General features: G+C 40.6%; 1 protein-coding gene across 5 annotated transcripts in view; it reads right to left on the reverse strand.

Annotated features, from left to right (window-relative positions):
* The window catches only part of REV1 (REV1 DNA directed polymerase), a 64,855-nt gene extending 46,010 nt beyond the window's left edge, over window positions 1-18,845 (reverse strand). The window contains exons 1-5 of one of the 5 annotated variants that reach the window (XM_026103186.2): window positions 18,575-18,845; window positions 6,584-6,620; window positions 4,912-4,978; window positions 4,007-4,139; window positions 1,975-2,143 (exon numbers count right to left, since the gene is read on the reverse strand). In XM_026103186.2, coding sequence (XP_025958971.2) covers window positions 1,975-2,143; window positions 4,007-4,139; window positions 4,912-4,978; window positions 6,584-6,620; window positions 18,575-18,599 — 431 coding nt within the window. In that variant the 5' untranslated portion in view covers window positions 18,600-18,845. The other 4 variants (XM_026103181.2, XM_026103182.2, XM_026103183.2 and 1 more) reach the window with 4 other exon arrangements.
* Between the last annotated feature and the right edge of the window lie 2,188 nt (window positions 18,846-21,033).

Below are 21,033 nucleotides of genomic sequence, written 5' to 3' on the forward strand. Positions count from 1 at the left end.
TCCCAATAAATAAATTTAAATAATAGCTATTATTGTGATAAGTATTATGATAAATTCATTAATCTTTGGGAAGCAGTCAGATGCTACGGTGATAAGTGCCAATAAAAAAAGGTTGCATTAATTATTCATTCCATGTTCAGCAAAGAATTTGAGTCACAGACAGTAAATAATGCACAGGGTTGCAAAGAAAAGAAGAAGAAAAGAGGATACTGAATTAGCAATTTGCAAGCTGAATACAGTCTTTTCTGTGTAGAGAACATGTCACAGTGAAACAAGATGGCATGTGATCATGTAATTAAAGACTGGATCATAACATGCACACAGAAAGAAATAAATTAAAGCTGAACAGGTAAACTTAAACTTTTCATTTTGCAACCTTGGATGACAGGACTGAAGATATAACAACATTACTTTATTGACAATTTGTGACAGTAACATTTTAAGGCTGATTTTAACCAAACTAAAAAAAAAAAAAAAAAAAAGAAATCCCTCATACTGCACTAACATGATGTGTACATGACTATTCAACAAATTTGGAACTTCTAAATCCACTGCATAGATTTTCGCCAACTTATCTACTGAGGATCAGATTGTTTGGTATTCTATGTGCACAGGTACTACACAGTGATGGAGTATTTAACCAATGAATGTTCTACAACAGTGCTGACAGCAAGGGGAAAAAATGGGTGTTCTTGTGAAATTAGCTTTTATTCAGGTTCTGACACAGATTGTGCTCTGATGAGCTAGTCAGACCCCTGCTTCTTTGTGCCTAAGCTGCATAAATCTGCCTATACTTAGTTCTTCTGAGTTATTCTACGGTAGCATTGTCTAGAATGACGTCATGAGGAAAATTTTAGAAGATTTCATATACTAAGCTCTAGAAAGTCTCTAATGAATGTATGCAAACTGATTTTTCCAACTTGGTTAAAATCATACGCAGTTTTACACAAATTAAAAAAACCACATCTTTGAAACAAATCACATCTACTGCCCATTTTCTAAGTGCTTAAACACACAAGCTGAGGCCCTAAAAGTTTTTAGAAACAGCACCTAAAATCTTTTTCAGATTGAAGAATCCATCATTTCTGGTTAAAATTCAAAAAGTCACCTTAAAGATGATGCATGATATGAAACATCTGAGTCCAAAAGGCTCAAATTCAGCAAAGCTGTATGCAACTGAAAACAGCATTTTACTAGTGTGTATGCACAACAGTTCCTTGCCCATTTCTGCTGGTCCTCTAGAAAAAGACTGGTTAGGAACTGCATGCCACTGACAGTGTTATTCCCCAAACATGTTCCTGCCTGTTCTGTTTCCCACAGGCCCCTAAGATGCAGGAAGATAGCTGCAAACCAGATTAATTGTTCTGAGCCTGGCTATCATCTTTTCCAAGGACCTGAGGACAGCTTCAGTTGAACCTATATATTTTAGTGTGTAGAGGAACCACAAGACATAAATTCTTTGGAAATAAAACTGTTAGTTCTCCTGCTCACAGAATTTTTTTCCTTGGTTCATTTGTTTTATTAAAAGTCACAACATGATATATTTTAGATGGATTAATTTCAATTTTATGAAAATGCTTTTCAATTGACATTCTTTTTTATTTACATGAGATGAACTCATGCAAAGTACAGGCAAGAGGTTAATTAAAACACAATTATCTGGTAGTTAATAAAGCATACTGAGATGAAGGCTGGTCCACTGACTGGGTATTAACATGCCAATCAGCAGGCCAGTGTTCAGCTTCCCACTATGACTGAGACTTTCTGTATAATGTAATTCTGTTTAAGGAACAATATTAAAAAAACATGTATTCCATATGACAGTGGTGTTTTTATTCAGCTGATGCAAGGATAGATTTATTTTAAACCAAATCATAAACCCCAAATGTAACCTTTTAAAAAGCCACTTTTCCAGGTTTTTCTTCCTTTTTGTCCAAAGGGAGAAGTCTCCAAAAGCAGTGGGCCTAAACTTACCTCTCCACGATCCACTCTGGTCGAACTACTTTTTCTCCTTTCAGTTCTTTTATTTTGGCATTTGGAAGATTTGTGGCAATGATGTGTGTTGTTTTGGATCTGGAATAATACATATGGTATTGGCCTCCATGCAACATCATTAGCCTCCTTAATTCATCAGCTGAGGGATCTATAAAATTAAAAACCGAAATATTCCTGCTTTGTGTCAGCAAATACACTAAGAAAAACAACTACATTTGAGAAATCAGATGCTAGAATCCAAAAGAGTGCAAAATATTGTTTTTCTACTTATCAGTTATTCAAAGACCAAATCAGAAATACATTTTTGCAGAAATGTAGAAACAAGTGTTTCCAGAAAGACTTATTCCAAAAGTAAACATTTTACTAGTTATAGAGGATCTTTCCCCAACACGTATGGAGGAAGGGGGAAAAACTTAGTGGATTTCATGCTGAACTACTTTAAAAATCCCTTTACTGCAACATAACCTACAACCAAGTATTAGATTAAATCACTTGTCTTTTGATCACAGTTTGGGAGAGCAGTTTACACCCAGAAGTAACGGAAATGAATATGAGAACAGTTTAGTGATAGCACAGAACTCCTACTCCACAATTTCTGACTTAAGTAACTCTTTCCTTACCTGGTTATCCTTGAAATATACAGGCAACAGAGAGCACCTTAAAACTAAGAGCTCTTCTTTTCCCCTCTGACCACCCCCGTACTTATTTACGTATTAAGACTTTTTTTCAATGATGTGGAAAAAAAAGTATCTTGCAAGCAGTAAAAAAAGTGTAAGCTTTTGGAAAACCTTTGACAGCAGTGCCACACTGACACCAAAAGAGTTGGGTCAGAACAAATGACAAGTACAATGGCTTTAATAGTAAATTTGGCACAAAATATTAAAAAACTTCATCAACACAGGAAGGAAGAACAAATTTTTGGGGGGAGAGAATACAGTTATAATTCCTTTCAGTGGCCTACTGTCAACCCTTAAAATTCTTCTGTCACTTGATTTTCCGTCTAACTTTTAATGGAAAATAACACACTTTCTCCTAAGCATGATCATTCCTACTCCGGCCTTGTAGACAACCATCCTATGAAGCACCACTTAGGAACCACTGTCTTGAAGAATATGCAAATGATAGACTTCCACCAGAAAAACTGTCTATTTTAAGTAACTGATCTGCCTGTACTAACAGCTTAACATGTCCAGCTTAACCTTGTTCATTGTGTCTGTATGGTAGTATCATCTTGGGCTCAAATCAGCACTGCTCCAGGATGCCACAGCAGTTGTACACATCAGTTAGGTAGTAATCACAACATTCCTAGCATAGGTCCCCCAAAAACCTTCTGGGATGTTCCAGAAAAGTTATTAAGTTGTTTTAAGGAATCCAGGAGAAATTCAAACATAAATATGGTATATTAAACATCTTACTCCTCATAACACGCACTGTCAGTCTACCACAGGCAATGCATATCCATGTCTTACCTCTTCTCTCTTCCTCCATCTACTACTAAGGCGTTACTGTCTCAACCATTACTTTATTGTGAGCAAGAAAATCCGAACATATTGACCCAAACATAAATTTAATGTAAACACTGCAAGTCCAATGCAACCATCAAAAGCTTGGAAAATTAAAACTAGAATATTTGCAGGCATATGGGGAAAGTTAAAAGGAAGTAAAAACATTTCTATTGCTGCACTGTCCCCCCAAGCTCCTAGGTTTCATTTCAAATAGTATGATCAGTGAAAGGTGGAAAAATTTACTGCTATTTCTATCAGTGACAATTCCTTTAAATAATTTAGTGAAGCAATATTTATTACTAAATCTAAACCTGATTTTATATTGAAAACTTATATCATGAAATTCGTGAAAGGAATGTATTTTACAATATAATTTAACATACACAGTAATTATGATGTATTTACTTAGTTGCAAACACATATTTGATAGCCCTTTGCTCCACTGAGAATAACAGACAGATACTGTAACAAGAATGAACAGATTCTTTAAAAACAAAAACCTTCACCTGTAAAGCCATTGACGTAGATAGCAACTCCACTAAAGATACTTGATGAATTTCCATCCCTCTGGTGCTGAACAGATGAATCTGACCGGAATTGATCCTCCAGTTTCTTAACCTTTGCAGACATGTAGCCTCCCTAGTTTTGAAGTTAAAATACAAACAAAAAAGGAAACATGACGCTAGTCTTATTTGCTAATGTTCATAGATTGAAACTGTTCAGTTACAAGAAGACTGGAATGTTAAGCAGCACTCCTTCAAATCAATTCTGGTTGATATGTAAAAGACAAATCCTTTTTTTCCAAATGGAAAATAGCAGGCCTGCTGCCCTAGACTCTTGCCTATAAGATAATTACGTCTTGTTGCCAATTTTTATTGCATCCTGTTGCCAGAATTTATTTCATATTTCTTTTTTCTTACTGTATAAGTTACTAACAAAATGTGGAAAGATGCAAGTCTGGATGATGAACCAGTCTCATTGGTCCAAAAACAATGCAAAGAATATTCATCAAACTCCACATATTTTCTGTTCTTACATATAGATCAGATGCAGCAGTATCAGAAATACCTATGTAAATGCGGTTCCTCAGGTTTTTTTTGTCCAACTATAGAGAAATTTGCCGAGACAACTACAGATAGTTTTTAAATTATTTAATTTAGTTTTTAAATGGTTGTTTAAGGCTACCCAAGGATCTGCACATATTAATACTGCAACTTGGTGGATGTCTGTGAACTAACACTTCAAAACTTGGTAATTATAAAAATTATTTCTGAACAGAATTATGTTTTTCAAGTGAGGCAAAAGGATTAAATTCACAGCATACCTTAAGCATATTTTATAAAATTGTAACCCCTTTTTAATCACACTGCCATTTACCTTTTTTCAAAAAGCCACTTGGTTTTCAACATACCCATATTCCCCAGCCATCGCCATCGCCAGCCCGTTTTCTCCATCCACCCCGCCTCATACTGAAGCTTCTGCATAGGAAGAAAAAAGCTGATCAGTTAGCTGTTTAGTAATATCATCAGTAGCATTTCAAGGATGCCTTAAAGGCCACCCACAGATCATCACAAAGATTACTGTTTTCAGTGGGCATGTATTAAAACATGAGTTACACATTTAACCTACGAACTAAAAATTGAAAAAAATCCCAGTTATTCAGTTTTGTACTAACTCATATCGCAGCTCCTGCTACATATCAAAAACACATATGCAAGTTTTGTTCTATTTGCCCAGAATACAAAGTGTCATTACAATGTTCAGTTTGCATTATGATTTATTAAATTCTTCCTGTTAACATACATATCCTATAAAAAAGAACGATAAAAATGTTTTAATACAATTGCTACCATTCAGGCAAAATATTGTCCAAGTCAGGAGCAATCTGTTCTTTCCTATCTGATACTCTCTACATGGTTGAATGCAGGCTAGAACTTCCTGGTACTAGAGACTGGATTGATTATACCAAAAGATTTATAGCTAATCACAGAAGGTCCAAATATTTGTTGCTCCAAATGCGATAAAGTACATAAAAGCAAAAAAAAAAAAAAAAAAAAAATTATGCTCCATGAAAACCCAGTTGCTTAAATGATCTAATATGATTTACTTCTAGCTTTTTTTTTAAAAATAAACAAACAAATATGCCCAACAAGGCAAATTAGTTTGCCTTTATGCAAGATGCTTATCCCTGGACTGTGAACTGTACACAGCAGTGTCCCCAGATGAGCTGTTAGTGGGCTAGAACAGAACTGATGGAGAGAAAAAAAAATGTTTTGGACTGTGTCCAACTGTTCACTGTACTCAAGTGATCCACATTAACTACAGCTGTTGTAACACTGAATCTAAAATATTGATTAATGGTGTAGGCTGATCATGAGGTCACTGCCTGGTATATTCCATCTCTCACTCCCTCCTCTAACCAGTCCCCTAAATAAAAACACTGTTTTGTCTCTAGTGCTCTTGAGGACAGGAATAGGACCTTGTATACTCTGAAACTAACAGGAAGAAAAATTAGGCCCCTTACCTTTACTTTATTAAATATTTATTTTCTATTCCTTTCTTTAACCTCCATAAAATGCACTAAACTACAGTTCATATGTAATAGGAAGTCAAATAAATTTTTCACCTCCCCCCCTACTTTTGAGAAGATACCTATTCTCTGGACTATCCATAGTATTGCCCAGTAAGAGTACAGAAGCTTTACTCTCCTGCCTCCATGGAAGTACACGTAACTGTGGATTGAGGTGATAAACTATTTTGGTCACTTACCTATCCAGGCCTCAACTTACACTGCACTGCTCTGCAGACTGCCTCATTTACCATAGTAAAATTTTGTTGCCCCTGAAGCTGGCTGAAAGCTGAATTCCAGCTTTTGTCTCTTATTAAACCCCTGCTGTTCTAGAGCTACAAAGCAGGTATACTCTGAAACACAGTTAATTCACCGTGGATTGCAGGCAAGTCTGACTGCAGAACAAGAGATAGCCACAGGAAGGTTTCACAGATATGGTGATATTTATGGAATATTGCAAATATGCCACATTAGGCAAACATAAAATCACAGAGTTGAAGCAGGTATGACTAACCTGAAAAGACAAGCTTCAGAAGTATTTTTCAGGATCTCTGCAAACATAGGAAGATCATGATAAACTTGGTTCAATTCTTCTTATATTTGCTGTAATTTGATACATCACTTACACACATGTGTATGATTACAAAGATTAATCGTATGTCAAGGAGATGAGCTCTACACTAAAAACCAAGCAATGCAACTTCCTCCCTCCCCCGCCAATATGTTACATTGGTCTCTGGGTAAGAAATACAGGTACCTAGACAGAATGTTTCCAAAATATTGGGTTTTCTGAAAATAACGTTTAGTGGTTTGGATTCTATCTAAGAGGTATCACAGAACTTTTCAGAGGAAGTGAGAAGAATGAAAGGACATGAGTTGGATGATCACAAAAAATCTATTTTTTTCTGTAGAGAACAATACATACTAGAAATGGCTACAAAAATACAAATTTTCTGAATGAAGCAAATCTATCAACTAAACACAAATTGTAATTCAAATGTATCACTTCTGGCTAAGAAGTTTTTGGAGAAAACATAAAAGTCTAAGTTCAAGCAAATAAAACACTTATGCATTGAAACATCATGTGGTCTTTTTAGATATTATAGGTATCAGTGTATGAGCCCATGAGAGACACTACAATTTTAACTATTGACTATTCTCAGTTCTTCTTATTAAAGGATGAAAAATCTATCAAAAAGAAACTCTTACCAAAATGGGTAAGAGCGTAAAGAAAAGCAAAAAACCCCCCTCAAGACTATATGAAACTCATCACAACATCAGTCTCACAAAGTTGTTCATTCTTCTCCTTCAGTTCTTGAGAAAATAGGATTTGATAAGTAACCTCTTCTTATGAAGAGGAATACAGTCAAGAACAGTCTTGTATTCTGATCTCCTCATGATGGGTATTTTAAATTTGTTTGAAGAAGTCTTTCCAGTATCAGTAAGGTAGAAGCTAAAATATTCAATGCCTGATAAACTGAAGAACCGCCTTCACAAGAGACAACTTTTCTGAAACCTTGAAAAACATTTAATTTCTCTTTGCAAAGATGAGAAGTGAAGAAGAAAGACTTCCATTCTGAAAGCCATTAGAAGAGAATAACACTACCAGGAGGGTCAATCAAAATCAGAACAATGCCTGTGGGCTTAGTTTGGTTAGAACTAGAAATCAGGAAAAAAAAAAAAAAAAAAAAAAAAGAGAATACTTTAGATTAACGTGTTGAAAACACAACACATCTATTGCTCAGAATTTGTCTTCCTAGAAGCCACAAAACCAGAGAAGCTACACTGTAATGCCTACTTCCAACATCTGATTATGATTTACCATTTCCTTGGCAGATGTGATTTTTGACTCAGCCAGTCCATTTAAACTCTGAACACAAAAGTTAGGAACATGGTATTTCAATGATTACTAGATGCCTCTGGCTGAGCTCTTGAGAATCACAGATTATTTTCCCAATGCTGATATGAAAACTTGGAGACTAGTATCTCCCTTTACAGTTCTAGGAACAGAACGATGAACCAAGGTTTCCAGACTCAGGAGAATCCCCACTGCTAAAAACTTGTGCTTGCAGTGCAAATTTTTTCTTGAAAAAATCAAGATACTCTCTAGAGCAGGCTTTCTGAAGCTTAAGGAACAAATGAGTGTGAGAACCATCCTGCACAGGACATATTAAATAAAAAGAAAAAAGGCAAAGCAAGGTTTGAAGAATGTTCACTGGTGCACGCAGGGGTGACATAATGCTCTATCTATAGGAATCAAGATGAAGGGATCAGTAAAAGAAACACTTTGTAAAGACCTCTAGAAGTAGAAGAGGAAATCAAGACAGGGGACTCAAACACTGATCATGAGCAGGCCAATTTCAAAGATGACTTAATTTTTTTTATGTTTATAGTATCTAACTTGTTCCAAAAGAGTCATCTTGGCTTTTCACAAATCCAGGAGTACAAATACATGGTGACTCAGTGAAAGGGAACCACCATAATTACTAGTTTTCAGTGCATCTCTACAGCCCAAAGCAAGGACAAACTGTAAAGTGACTCCTGGCCCAGAGGAAAGCATTTTAAATAAAACTGAAATGCCTACACTTTGGGCCTGTGAACACAAAGAAATCTTCAGCAAACTAAAAAGCCCACCTGATGCTGCACAAAAGCCTCTAAAGGTATGCATGACATTCAGTACATTCCTACAAATAGAACCCAACTTTTCAGTGCAAGAGGAAAAACCTTTCAAGAAAAAAAAAAAGTCAAAATAAGAACTGCTGTGATCAAAACAAGCATAATTTGGCTCTGCGCCTCTTGATTGCAAAATCTTACTGTTCTACAAAGTAGAGTTCTTCAACTAGTAATCAAAGTTCAATTGCGAGATCCTTGTTCAAAACTGAAGGTAGAAGAGAAACCAAGAGTTTTGATGCTTGATACATGACTGCTAGCTCATAGAATCCTACAGCTCTCCTTGCAGAGCCCGCTAAGAAAAGATACAGAACACCTCCTTGTGGACTACTTCATGGGCCTAACATTATACTTCCCAATCCACAACCATTTAATCTTATTATGAAAGACTGCTAATCAAACCCTACTGATCATGTAATGGAATGAAATGTTATGTCCATATTTCATGAAGTCTGTAAGCACGTATTGTGTATACAAGAGTTGCACAGCAAGTGAGACTTTAGTTTGCAAAGTACAGATGAGAATGTGCATGTTAAGTTACTATTTATTTCAATCTCATCCGTGTTATATACAACCTGATTCATGAAAGTTACTTCTTTAAAATACTATAAAATCAGCATGGTGCAGTTGTAAGATAGCTTGCTTTCCATTATCTGAGATAGTTATTTCCATTATCTGGGGTAGTTATTATTCCCGGTCAGTACCAGTCCTGCCCAAACTTGACTTTGCTATACTTTTAAGCATCCTACTTTGCAGGTACATGACACAGAGACATTTCTGCTGCCTCTTCATGTGGCCAATTTGAATCTGGCATAATTTATATGCTCTGGCTCTGCACCACGCGAAAGCACATGAACTATTTCCAAAGACAATCTGAGGCTGCCCTATGACTCAACAAATAACTATGGCAGACTTGTGTCTAAATACATGGCACAAATAACTTTTAATCCAGATAAATCAAATCTCAGGCAACAGAGATTTGAAAGCAAGCGTTAAACAGAGTTACAGATATTTTGCTTTTTCGTCCAGAGTGAACACCCTGTCAAAGTCCTTTAATGCAAAAGAACTTCATTCAGTTAACTTATTTCAAACACCACATGCCTTATTCTTGAAGGTGTAACTTTAATGCTTACAGAAGTATGGATATCTCAGGCCACTGCTAATGAACATCAGAATCTTCTGCATGAACCCCAGATTGAATCCATCCCAGCTCAGCAGGGCTTAAAAGTTGTTTCCATCAAGTGGGTATTCTGTGGCCTTTTTGAGTTTCATGCATCTACATTCCAGCTCCCACATCAAACTCACCACTCTACTTGGCACTAGACTGCAAGCTCTTTGAGGAAAGAACTGTCTTACGTATTTACACATTTCTCAGCACAACACAGTCCAATTCTTGGCTAAGTCTTCTGGACAAGAGCTGTTGTTACAGGGTCTAAAACTGTGTTTTCTACAATACATTTATAAATTCAGAATCCAGCACAAGAACTTAAAAATAAATAAACAATAATTCAAAAGTTTAAGATACCGCATTTTAAATCCTTGTGATTCTAAGCACTTTAGATTTGACAATACTGTTCCATATTAAAAATAAACTAATTAGCATGTGACAAAGCAACTGATTTTTTTCAAGGAGGGAAATAAACTCTCAGGGTGAAGTTTCACAAGATGGTTGAGTCAACTTGATGACCCACTGGCACCCGAAGAGATGGTTCTGCTCTTCAACCTCTGCTGGCCTTACATGCTCTATCCCTTTCCCCCCCCCCCCCAACCTCTACATTGGCTCTGCACTCATATGACCCCTCTGTTCATACCAGCGCTCTGCCAGTTCAGCTCACTAAACCAGAAGAAAAGCGATACATTTTTTCAGGGTCAGTTTCCTGCCAGTTCAGTGACCGGAACTGGCTCACGCAAGGCCAAGGCAGACAGACCAAAAAAAAAAAAGAAAAAGAAAAAAGGGAGCTGTTAAGATTATCTCAGCCATTCCCAGAAATCCACTTTCAGGACACGGCTGTAATCAACTAACTACAGTGTTAATTCAGGTGCAGATTTGCAGTGAGGTACCCATGCTTATGTTGTCCCTAGTAAACAAAAGGCTATAAACATTCAAAGCAAGAGGCTACCTCATGTTTACCACAAAGTAAGAGTTTTCAAAAAAAAAGTCATGACAGAGCACCTGAGAAGGCATAAGCCTACTCCCCTTCTTAATCCACATGTGCACATAATCACCTCTAACTACAGCCACCTGTTGCTACATGGTCAGCCAGCAAGTTCTTCACAATTTGACCTTTGATGATATTTTAAAGTAATGTAAATTAAACTGGCTGAAAAACATTTGAAGAATATCTGTCCCACAAACCACCCAGCCCCTCTCCCCTCCCAAAAGTAAGCTTAACAGTGTAAGTTAGCAAAGAATAATCATGAAAATCTTGGGCAAATTAAGTATTGGACACAAACTGGTAGAGAGTATGAGAAATTTAGAATAATATTTTTCAAATGTATGAACATCCATAGCATTTGTTAGAAAGGTGAAATACCATATAACCCACATAAAGCATGGAAAAAAACCAAGTCCTTCAGAATCAACTCCTTTTGGGTAAATGACTACTCTAAAACTGTGTTCCACGCATACTTTCATTTGAACTCGACAGCAAAGAAATGATATTCTGACCTTCAGTTCAATTACTCCTCCAGAAGATGACACAAGAACTCTGTGCTAAATTATTTCAGTTTCCAAACTGAAAATTTCTGCAACCCAACATGGTCTTTTTTTCAGATCAGTTTATTTTAACACCAAGAACTAAACACTTTCTATACAAGTAACAATGAAAAATGATACATTTATTGTTTTAGCTAATCATCCTAATGACCGAGAGCAGGGTGTTTTTTGTTTTGTTTGTTTGTTTTGTTTTTTAAAGCAATTAACCATTTACATTAGAGCTGTACAGGACAAAAATGTTTAAATTTTTTCACAATAGACTTAGAATCTGGGACAGATGATTATTTTAATTGTCACAACTTAAGGAACCATGAGCACCGGTAAAGAAAAAAGCAAAGGACCTGCTGTCCCCAAGTACGATGGTGCATCACAGTACAGTCTACATTAGCTTTGAGCAATGTTTTCAACAAGATACTCTTTGCTTTTATACATGGCATTTGAGATGGTTAGTTCTTTGAAAAATAGCAAGCCAGATTCAATTTCAGACAAACTGTCAATGTTTCATTCCCCTCTAGGAATAACACTCAGTAGCAGCTACAGTCCATTTAGAGCTTGTCACAAGTAGTGGTTTAACTTAGCTGATTTTCTCTTCTGCTCACAGAGGACTCTGGCTTCAGTTTCAACATTTGTGTACTGTTTGGTAATATTTGTTCCCCTTCAGAGTTCTTCAGTGATGAGTGGCTTTTTCTCATAAATTTTTTTGATACATTTAACCATGTAGGTCAATTAACTTTTTAGTTCAAAGATCACCTCCTTGATATAAGTGTTCCTATTGCCACAAAACGCTGGCAGATTTCAGCCACCGCATTCATTATTTCTCTTATGTATTCTTTTATGTATAATGTATTCTTTTGAGACGTCAACCTGAAGAGGATGTAGCACACTCACAATATCTATGCCAGCTTCTAGATTCAAGAATAAAATCCATTAACTCAAATCAGGATAAAAAATGTAACTTGTGGAATTATGATTCTCAATAGCAATCATACTGAATGGATTGTAAATCAAACCAAAAAGAAAATCTCTTTCTCTCTTGGACTTAAGTCAGCATCTGAAACAATAAGACAGACGAATATGCAAGATGGGTGTTTTTCCTTCAAGCACCTATGTTTAGATGTCTACAGTTGAGGGCAGAGAACTGTGTTACTCTTTTCTTTGAAAAAGAGGAGCAGCATGTTCATTTTGTAATTGATCTGTTTAAATCAAAAGAACTCGCTTAAGAAGTAAAAACCTGGGTTTGTACACTCCTCAGACTGAGAACAATCCAGTCCCACAACTCACATCTTACAAGAAAAGCCTATGCTGAGGTTTAGGTCAAACAGTATGTAGATTGTACAATCAACAGTTAGTGTAAGTGACCCCTCCATCCAAAAGAGAAGAGTTACGACTCACTAAACACAACTTAAGGAAATCAGGTGGAGCCAAGGGAGCGTTCCTGCAAAGTTGAAAAACTTTACAGGGCAGGGAAAGTGGGTAAGTGGAGGTATAACCATTCTCAAAGAAAGAACTGGAAAAGTTTCAAGAGGTGACCAAAACAAAGAATCTGTAAACGTTCTGAATTTGTGAATACTGAATTTAGAGGAACTGTGTTGGCAAAAATCTCTGACATATACCATCTCCGGGTTTGCCAGACTCCCTAGGCATCAGGCCAGCAGACTGGTGAAATCTTGTAAACAGGTACTACACAATTTTGCTTGGTTTTACATATTTGTTTGTATGTATCTGTATACATACATATGTATATAAGCACACAACAAATTCATCTGTTTGCGGATGGGCTGTGTTTGTCTATTGCTGACCACCTGATGGCCCACCACCCAGATTAATCACTTTGGCAACACAGAACGGCATAGAAACAGATCTCCTCTCTGGCCAATGTTCTAACTCATGTAATGAGAAGGTATCACTCTTTTCTGTACAACTCATTTTTTTGTAGAAGGGTCCAGGGCAGCTGTGCTTTATGTTAAACTCAAGGTTACCACTGTCCACTGAGCAGATGCTGAGCCAGCCAGGCTCTCAGTGAAAAAGAGAGGCAAGACATCCACTTTGCAAATCTGAAGTGGTAGCTCATGTCAGGTATTAGGGATCATCATCTCTCCATTCACGAGGGGCAGCACTAAAACCATACAGCAGCAAAACTCTAGGAACTTAAGTAACTTTACTAGTAAGAGTATTGATAACTACAGATTCGACATCTAAATAGATGGATTTTCTGTGCGTGGAGCTTTTGAATGATGTTTCTCAATTCCAAATGACATTGTATAATCAGGTTCCCAAATGCTCTTCTGGATTTGCCTCTGAAACTCTCAGAGCAGCAAAATCTTTTTTGAAGTAAAATCTTCACAAGGTATGGCTTCTTTGCTTAGCCTTGAAGTTTTATATTTCTGCTCTAGTTCTTCTACATCTTTCCTCAATCCGTGGATATTAACTTTTATCATCCACTCAGACCAACAAGACTAGCAGGAGTCAGATGAAACGAGTAAGCAGCGAGATCAAAACAAACAGAAATATTTTTTCATATAATGCTTAATTTATTTATGGATCCTCTGACATAGGACACCATGGGTGTCCGAAGTTTATACTGGCTCAATAGATGACTGGAATAAAAAGTCATTAAAGCTTTTTAAATAAAAAGGTAACAAACTATAGGAGCTGAGTTATTATAATAGGAAAGCATCTCCTTATGCTTGTTTCTTTACTGTTACCTTGGTAGACGTTATTAGCAACTTTTAGAGACAGTATAGGGCTAGGTAAACTTTTGATCTGATCCAATATATTCTCAAGTTTCCTCACAGAGTCAGCTGAAAGTGATATTCAGTCACAGGACTGTGTTCCTGTATTTTCCTGGGAAAGTTTTCTTTGGAGAAAACAAAAATGCTCTAATTCTTTAAGATCCCTAAGCAAAACTCAAATCTGAATCACATTCTTGGTCTGAAGTGGTTTTAAGTTGGTATTTTAAGCACCTTAGACAATGAAAAAAACCAGTGTTACACTGCTACTTAGTGGAGACAGATCAATACAAGAAGGCTGCAGAGCAAAAATGGACTTCCCCAGATAAACGTGATGCTTGTAGAACTCAACAGGTTAAAACACGACATAAAAAATAACAGTAATCATTATGGAGGGGCAACACTTACCACTTCAAATTCCTGATTAGCCAGAAATTAGAATGAAAAATTGTATTTCCTCCCTCCTGCTAGTAGTGTTTTATCTGAAGATTCTTGGAATTGCTTACCAAATCATGCAATGTCAGCATGGAAATCTAAGAAATAGTGACCAAAAAGCCATTTCTTCCAGTCTTATCAGGCTGAATTTTCCCAATGCTCTAATGTTTCTTGAAAAGAAGAGGTGGTGTCTCACAGAGCAGAAACAATATCCTTTCACTACAGATCATTATTTCACTATTTGTCTGAGATGCTTACTCATTGTTCCCTGGACTAATAGCTGATCTGAGCCACCTCAAAAACATGAGGTCATGAACACGGTGGACAGAACTTTATTTTACTTTGGAGATTCACAGACAAGTAGAAGATGACCAAAGAAGTTAGTAACAGTCCTCATGACCCTGCCAAAAACATTACATACTTCTCCCTGCCAACCTTATTCTTGCCAAGACTGTCAGTCTCTAAGTTGATATAGAAAAAACCTAGACCAGATCTCAGCCCTACTTTGTGCAGCTTCGGCACTGCTTTCGAACTTTGGCATTCAAACCAATCCACCTGCATTTGCAAGAATGATTCTGCTAGGTAACTGAGCAGTGTCTTCTCCTGAGCTATTAAGTTTTCTCTTTTCAGGATTATTTTCCTTCATATATCAAGAATCTGAAGAGTGACTACATGAAATCAGCAAACCACACAAGGGGGTAACAATCAGTACTCCCCTATGTCAGGATTTGATTAAGTATTTATAGATAGCTGGGATACTATTAAAGTATCACAACAGAAAAGAAAACCAGCACAGAATAGTTAACCGCAATATGGCTAAGCTTTGTTTACGGAAGCAACTAAGTTTCAAGCCACCAGCTTCAGCACCATTAAATAGGTAGAATACCAATTGGGAGACTTGAAGCTTTGGGATAGGAAATGAGTTCCAAAAATGACAGTATTTTAAATTTAGTGAAAGCTAGCATTGAAATTCAGTGACCATGGTCTGCTTAGGCAGTTGTAGTAAAGAACATGGAAGACATAACAATCATTTCTATTGGTATACCAAACTAAAAGGTATCTCTCAGATGAATTTAACAGTCACAAATTCCTAACTGTACAGCAGCAGCAGTCCTTCAGTTAGTTTTGAAAATCCAAGCCACAGAAATGGAAGTTATCACCACTGCCTGGAATTTAAAGCTGTTCTGCATATGCCCCCCCGCCCCCACACTAGAGGGCTAGAAAGAAGGGGGGGGTTTCATAATTCTGATTTTTATCCCATGAGCAGCACTCACTCCATGTTACACACAGAAGTGGGTGACCACAGACACAAAAAGCCCTTCTCCCCAAAAACATTTGTGTCTTCAATTAAAATGCTATCTGCTTTCCACAATAAAGCAGAAAAACACTCATGGGGAGTAGCACTATATACAAATTGGTCTCTTAAAAAAGACACTTCCACAAGCATACCATATGACACGTGTTTTGGAATTCCTGACCTGTTCCTCATGCTCTTTTGCATCATTTTAGATGTGCTCTCTTTCAACGCTCTTTACAACTCCATGATCACTCTCATTTCTACGTGCTTCCAGTTTTTCTCATTTTGCTATGCTCAGGTAAACATGTGGCACTGTCCCCAAATTAATATACACTGTATTCTTGGGGAAGGGTTTCAACATTTGGATGTTTAGCTCCTTTTCATATCTGTGCCAGGCAAACACACTCCTAATAGCAGTCAGAGATCTCAGAGATAATAACATACACCTTTAATTAAAAAGAAAGAGGTTCAATACAAAAAAATCCATTCTTCATAAAATAAATAATAGCTAACAGATTAAACTGGGAAAGCACACGGCAGGGTCAGGCAAGTTACTCTTTTCCTACTTGTCCTGAACAAATGATTCATTAAAAAAATGGTCTATGTAATCATATTAATTTTTCTACCTATTAGAAATCAGTTTTTGTACTTATTTGATGAATTCTTACTCTTCAATCTCTATAGTAGCTGAAACAGAGTATAGGCAAGATGGAAAATTTGGCATAAAACTTCTTTAAAACAGACATCTGAGTCAAGGGATCAGAAGACACTTAAACTCAGCACCCAGTTGGAAGGCACTATCACTGCATCAGATCAGGCTTTGACTAACTAAGAGTACGGACACACTATCCAGAAACAGACTGGTGCTACAACTGAAATGTAAATTACTGAATAATGTATTGAAGATGCACATACTATATACGGAAGTAAATACAATCGGAATTTACTACAGAGACTCGAAATATGTTAATATATTTCTGTTATTAGTATTTTTAAAACAACGTATTTTCAAGTAGTTAAACATCAGCTAGTCACAAGGCAGGTGTCTGCACTTGAGCCTCTTCTAAATGCTGTCCTACCAACGACCTCCAGTCTGACAGCCTGAGATTATTTACTAACAGGTATTTGGTACATTGTCCAGTAGAAGAATGGACAGAATAAAAGACCAGAATGGTGGAAAAGAGTAATAACACCATGCTTGAGACAAGATGGCAAATGAAGAATTTGTTAGAGATTTGGATTTGTGTGTAAGTGTCATGAACCTTAATAAAATGGAACTATTTCAGAAACAAATTTCACTATAACCTCTGGCAAATAATGGTAATTAGGCAACTGGATAAAATGGCCTATCAGAGCAACAATGGCATCTGAATGAATAAAGAATTCAGCTCATATAATTACAATCCACTGTTTTTATTTCTTTAGACAATATTATCCAATTTGACATTAGCCCTGGATTTTAACTCAAGACATAATAAGGAGTAACTCTTCTTTTCATGAAGAAAATCTCATCAACATGAACGGACTATTTACAGCTCTGTCATTTTAAGTGCTCTGACATTAATTTTAAAGCATCAGAAATAATAAAATACTACAGCACAGAACATAAAGAATTTCTATCAAAAATCTTGCGATATTATCTTTCTGTCTCTTCTTAAGGTTAACATGCCATTTCTGCACATATCCTACCTATCATGGGCTTTTTGCTCAGCATCACAGGTCAAGTCAATGCTAACTACATAGCAAAACACAGCAGCATTATTAGATGGGAGGGGGTGAGGTAGCATCAATGAACAGATTTGTCCCTTGGTGTCAATAAGCGTAGGCTTAGTTAGCAGGCACGGTTCCTCTTCCTTTCAGCATACTGGTTACATCCAGCACTATTGCTCAGCAAATAGAACTTGTAGCAAACACGGCGGAAAAACACAGACAGACAGAGGCTGCTAAAACTGAGTGCCATAGTGTGTGGGTTGTTTGAGAGGACAAGGCTGCATCAGGACTCAGGCTTCCCTCCTCCTACTCCAACCTATTTCCCTGCAATGACCCCTTAGCTGGCAAAATACTCGCAGCATCACTTCAGCTTTGCCTCGGGAACTGTGTTGTGTCTGAAGCATAGGCCCCATGTGACAGACACAGACACACGCACACACACAGGTGCCGTATCTAACGGTGGGGAGCGGGGGAGGGGAGGGCGGAGAGCGGGGGCGCCTGCCCCACACATGCAACACACCTGGCCCACCCTGGGCAAGTTGCAGCGCGCGCGCGCCCCGGGGTTTCCCCCCGCTCCCCGCCCGCCCCCCCCGCGCGCGGGGCCGGGGAAGGCCCCCGCCAGCGGTTACATAACCCCGCGCGCCACCCTCCTCCCCGCCCCGCCGCCGGGCCCCGCGCTGGGGGAGAGCGGCGGGAGGGGGAGGCCCAGGCCGCGGGCCCAGGGAGGGGCTGAGGCAGGGCAGGGGCTGCGGGCCCCACGGCCGCCGCTCGCTGCCCCTTCCTCCTTCTCCCCCCGCAAATACACCCCAGCCGCCCCCCTCTGCTCGCGCGCGCGCGCAAACGCCGGGCGGCCATGGGGGCCGGGACCGTCTCGCGGGCTGCGCCGCGCCGTGAGGGGAAGCCGCCCGCCCTCCCGCCGCCGCCGCCGCCGCCGCCGCTGCCGCTCACCTTTCGCCGCGTCCCAGACGCACATTCCCGGGTGCCGCCGCCGCCGCCTGCCCTGCCGGGCCGTGTGGGGGCTTCACATCGCGGCTCCCCCCGCCGGCACGGACGCGCACAGCCACCGCCTCCTCCCCGCCTTCTTCCTCCTCCCCACGGCTCACTCAGCCCTGGCCGCGCTCGCTCTCCCTTCCTTCCTTCCTCGCCTCCTCCCCCTCTCGGTGTCCCCACAGCAGCCCCTCCTCCTCCCGCCCTTCCTGCGAGCGCGTCACGAGAGAGTCTCGCGCCACCAACCGCCGCTCGGTCAACAAGCGGCGCGCGCCGGCCCGGCCCGGCCCGGCCCGGCCTCCCGCCCCCGCGGCGCCCCCTAGCGGCGCGCGCGCGCCGCACTCCCTCCCCTCCGCGCAAAGTCGCGTGCGGAGCAGTCGCCGCCACCGCTTTGCCGGGCGGGCTCGGGAACTCTCACGCCGCGCACGTGACGTCGGGGAGCGGAGGGGGCGGGGCGGGCGCGAGCACCTCGCGCGCCGCGCCGGCCGCTCCCTTCCCCCCACTTCCCCCCGCCACCTCCCCGCCCGCGTGGGCTGCGCCGGCCGGGGAGGGCGCGGGGCGGCGGCGCTCCCTGGCGGCTAGGCGGGCGCCCCGCAAGCACTTGGCGGGGGCGGGGGCGGGGGCGGGGGGAAACGCAGCCGCTGCGGGGGGGCTGGAGCCCTCCCTGATGGCGGGGAGCCCTCGCGCCCGCTCCGGCGGCTGTTGGGCAGCGGCGGGTGGGGGGGGCGCCCCGACAGGGCTGCCCCGAGGCGGCGCCTCCGCGCAGATGAGCGGGGAGCGGGGCCGCGGCTCGGCGCGCGTTGCGGGCGGCCGCCGCTCGTGCTCGATGGCGGCGCTCGCCTCGGCGCCGGGCCGCCCCTGCAGTGCCGTCGGAGCGGCTCCTGCGGGCCGTAGGAGCGGCTCTGCCTCCCGTGGCCCTGCCCCGGCCGTGACTCAGCCGTTACCCCAGAGGCAGGGGTGAGTCAGGCTCAGGCGCTACCGGCCTCTCGCTGCCAGGAGTTTCTCTGGCAGTAGCAGGGTCTCTGCTGCTCCCGCTGCGCCCTGGCTTGGGGAGTCGTGGTCCTGCCTCTCTTGGCAGGCGGGTTTCCGAAAGAAGTGCGACGGCGCTGCCCCTTCTCCCCTAACAACTTGTGAATCCCCTGGCCTTTTCGGGGCCATCGCAGCCGCTGAGCCGCGAGGCTTCACGAGTTTCAGTAAAATGAGCGGCGGTGAGGCAAAATCAGAGCCCCGGGTAATTTCCTCACTGAGCTAGAAAGCCACACGAGTGCCAAGCCAGTCACGGCGTGTGTGGGCCCTTCTCCAGCTCTTCCCCGGTTACGGATAAAGGGAAAGCGTCAGGAATACCGTGAAGGTGTATGGGAAGGCTGGGAGGGAGGAAGGAAAGACCTGTTACAGGGGAGGACATAGGGTATGGCACAGAAGGATGAGCGCAGGCAGAAAGTGGCCGTAGGAACGTTTTGTAGGGAAGGTGGGGATTGTTGTAGTGTGGAAATGTGTGGGAAATAAGACACAAATCTGCAGGAAGCCAGGCCTCATTAGCTGTGCTACTCACAGCAAACTCATCTATTATTAATGAGTTACCTATTCTGATTCTGCTATACGCAGTTTGCTTTATGAATAGAAGATGACCCCAATCCTACAACTGTATCCACTTAGACCTTCCAGGAATACCGTAGAATAAAGCTTGCTTTAACTCCAGTTTGCCCAGAAGCACATCTCTCAACCCCCATGGACTCAGTTGCAGGGATGAGGACATACATATCTCTCTGTACTGTATCCCATCTCTCCCTATTAGAAGAAGAAAAATGATTATATGGGATCTTCTTTCTCCATCTGCATTGCCTGAACAGAGAAACAGTTGTCCTGTTCTCTGAAAAATGTTGTTATTTCAAATATTTTCCTGCTCTGCGCTGTGTGACAAAATCAAGACCTTTAGTGATATCCAGTCTTTTCCCCATAGCTGGTTACGTACCGATGAAGGTATCCAGGTAGGATACGGAAAAGTCAAGTGCAGATTTACCTCAGTCTATTGACTATCAGCTATTTTAGCCAGTGTGTGCTTCCTTCATTTCATGTAGAAAAATATTTAAAGGAAACCTTATAGCACATTCCTGTGAAAATCCAAAATACTTGGTTTTCACTCAGAATTCTAATGATACCCATCTTCAAAATGTGGGTGTTCCCTGCCAGGTGGAAATATCAACTAGAGTTTTGACCAGCTTTAACCAGTCAAATTTTAGAGACATTGCAACTGGCCTGTTTCTGTCTCATTTTGATGAGAAATTCAACTTTCTTTCTCCCCAAAAAAACTTTTTTGAAAGATACTTTGTTCAAAGAAGACATATAACCTACAAAGAATCTCCATTTCACTGAGCCAGCATTTCACAGTTTTGCGGAGAAATGCCTCTACTAATCTTAGT

This window comes from Dromaius novaehollandiae, chromosome 1, assembly GCF_036370855.1.
Source record: "Dromaius novaehollandiae isolate bDroNov1 chromosome 1, bDroNov1.hap1, whole genome shotgun sequence".
Classification (NCBI taxonomy): Eukaryota; Metazoa; Chordata; class Aves; order Casuariiformes; family Dromaiidae; genus Dromaius; species Dromaius novaehollandiae.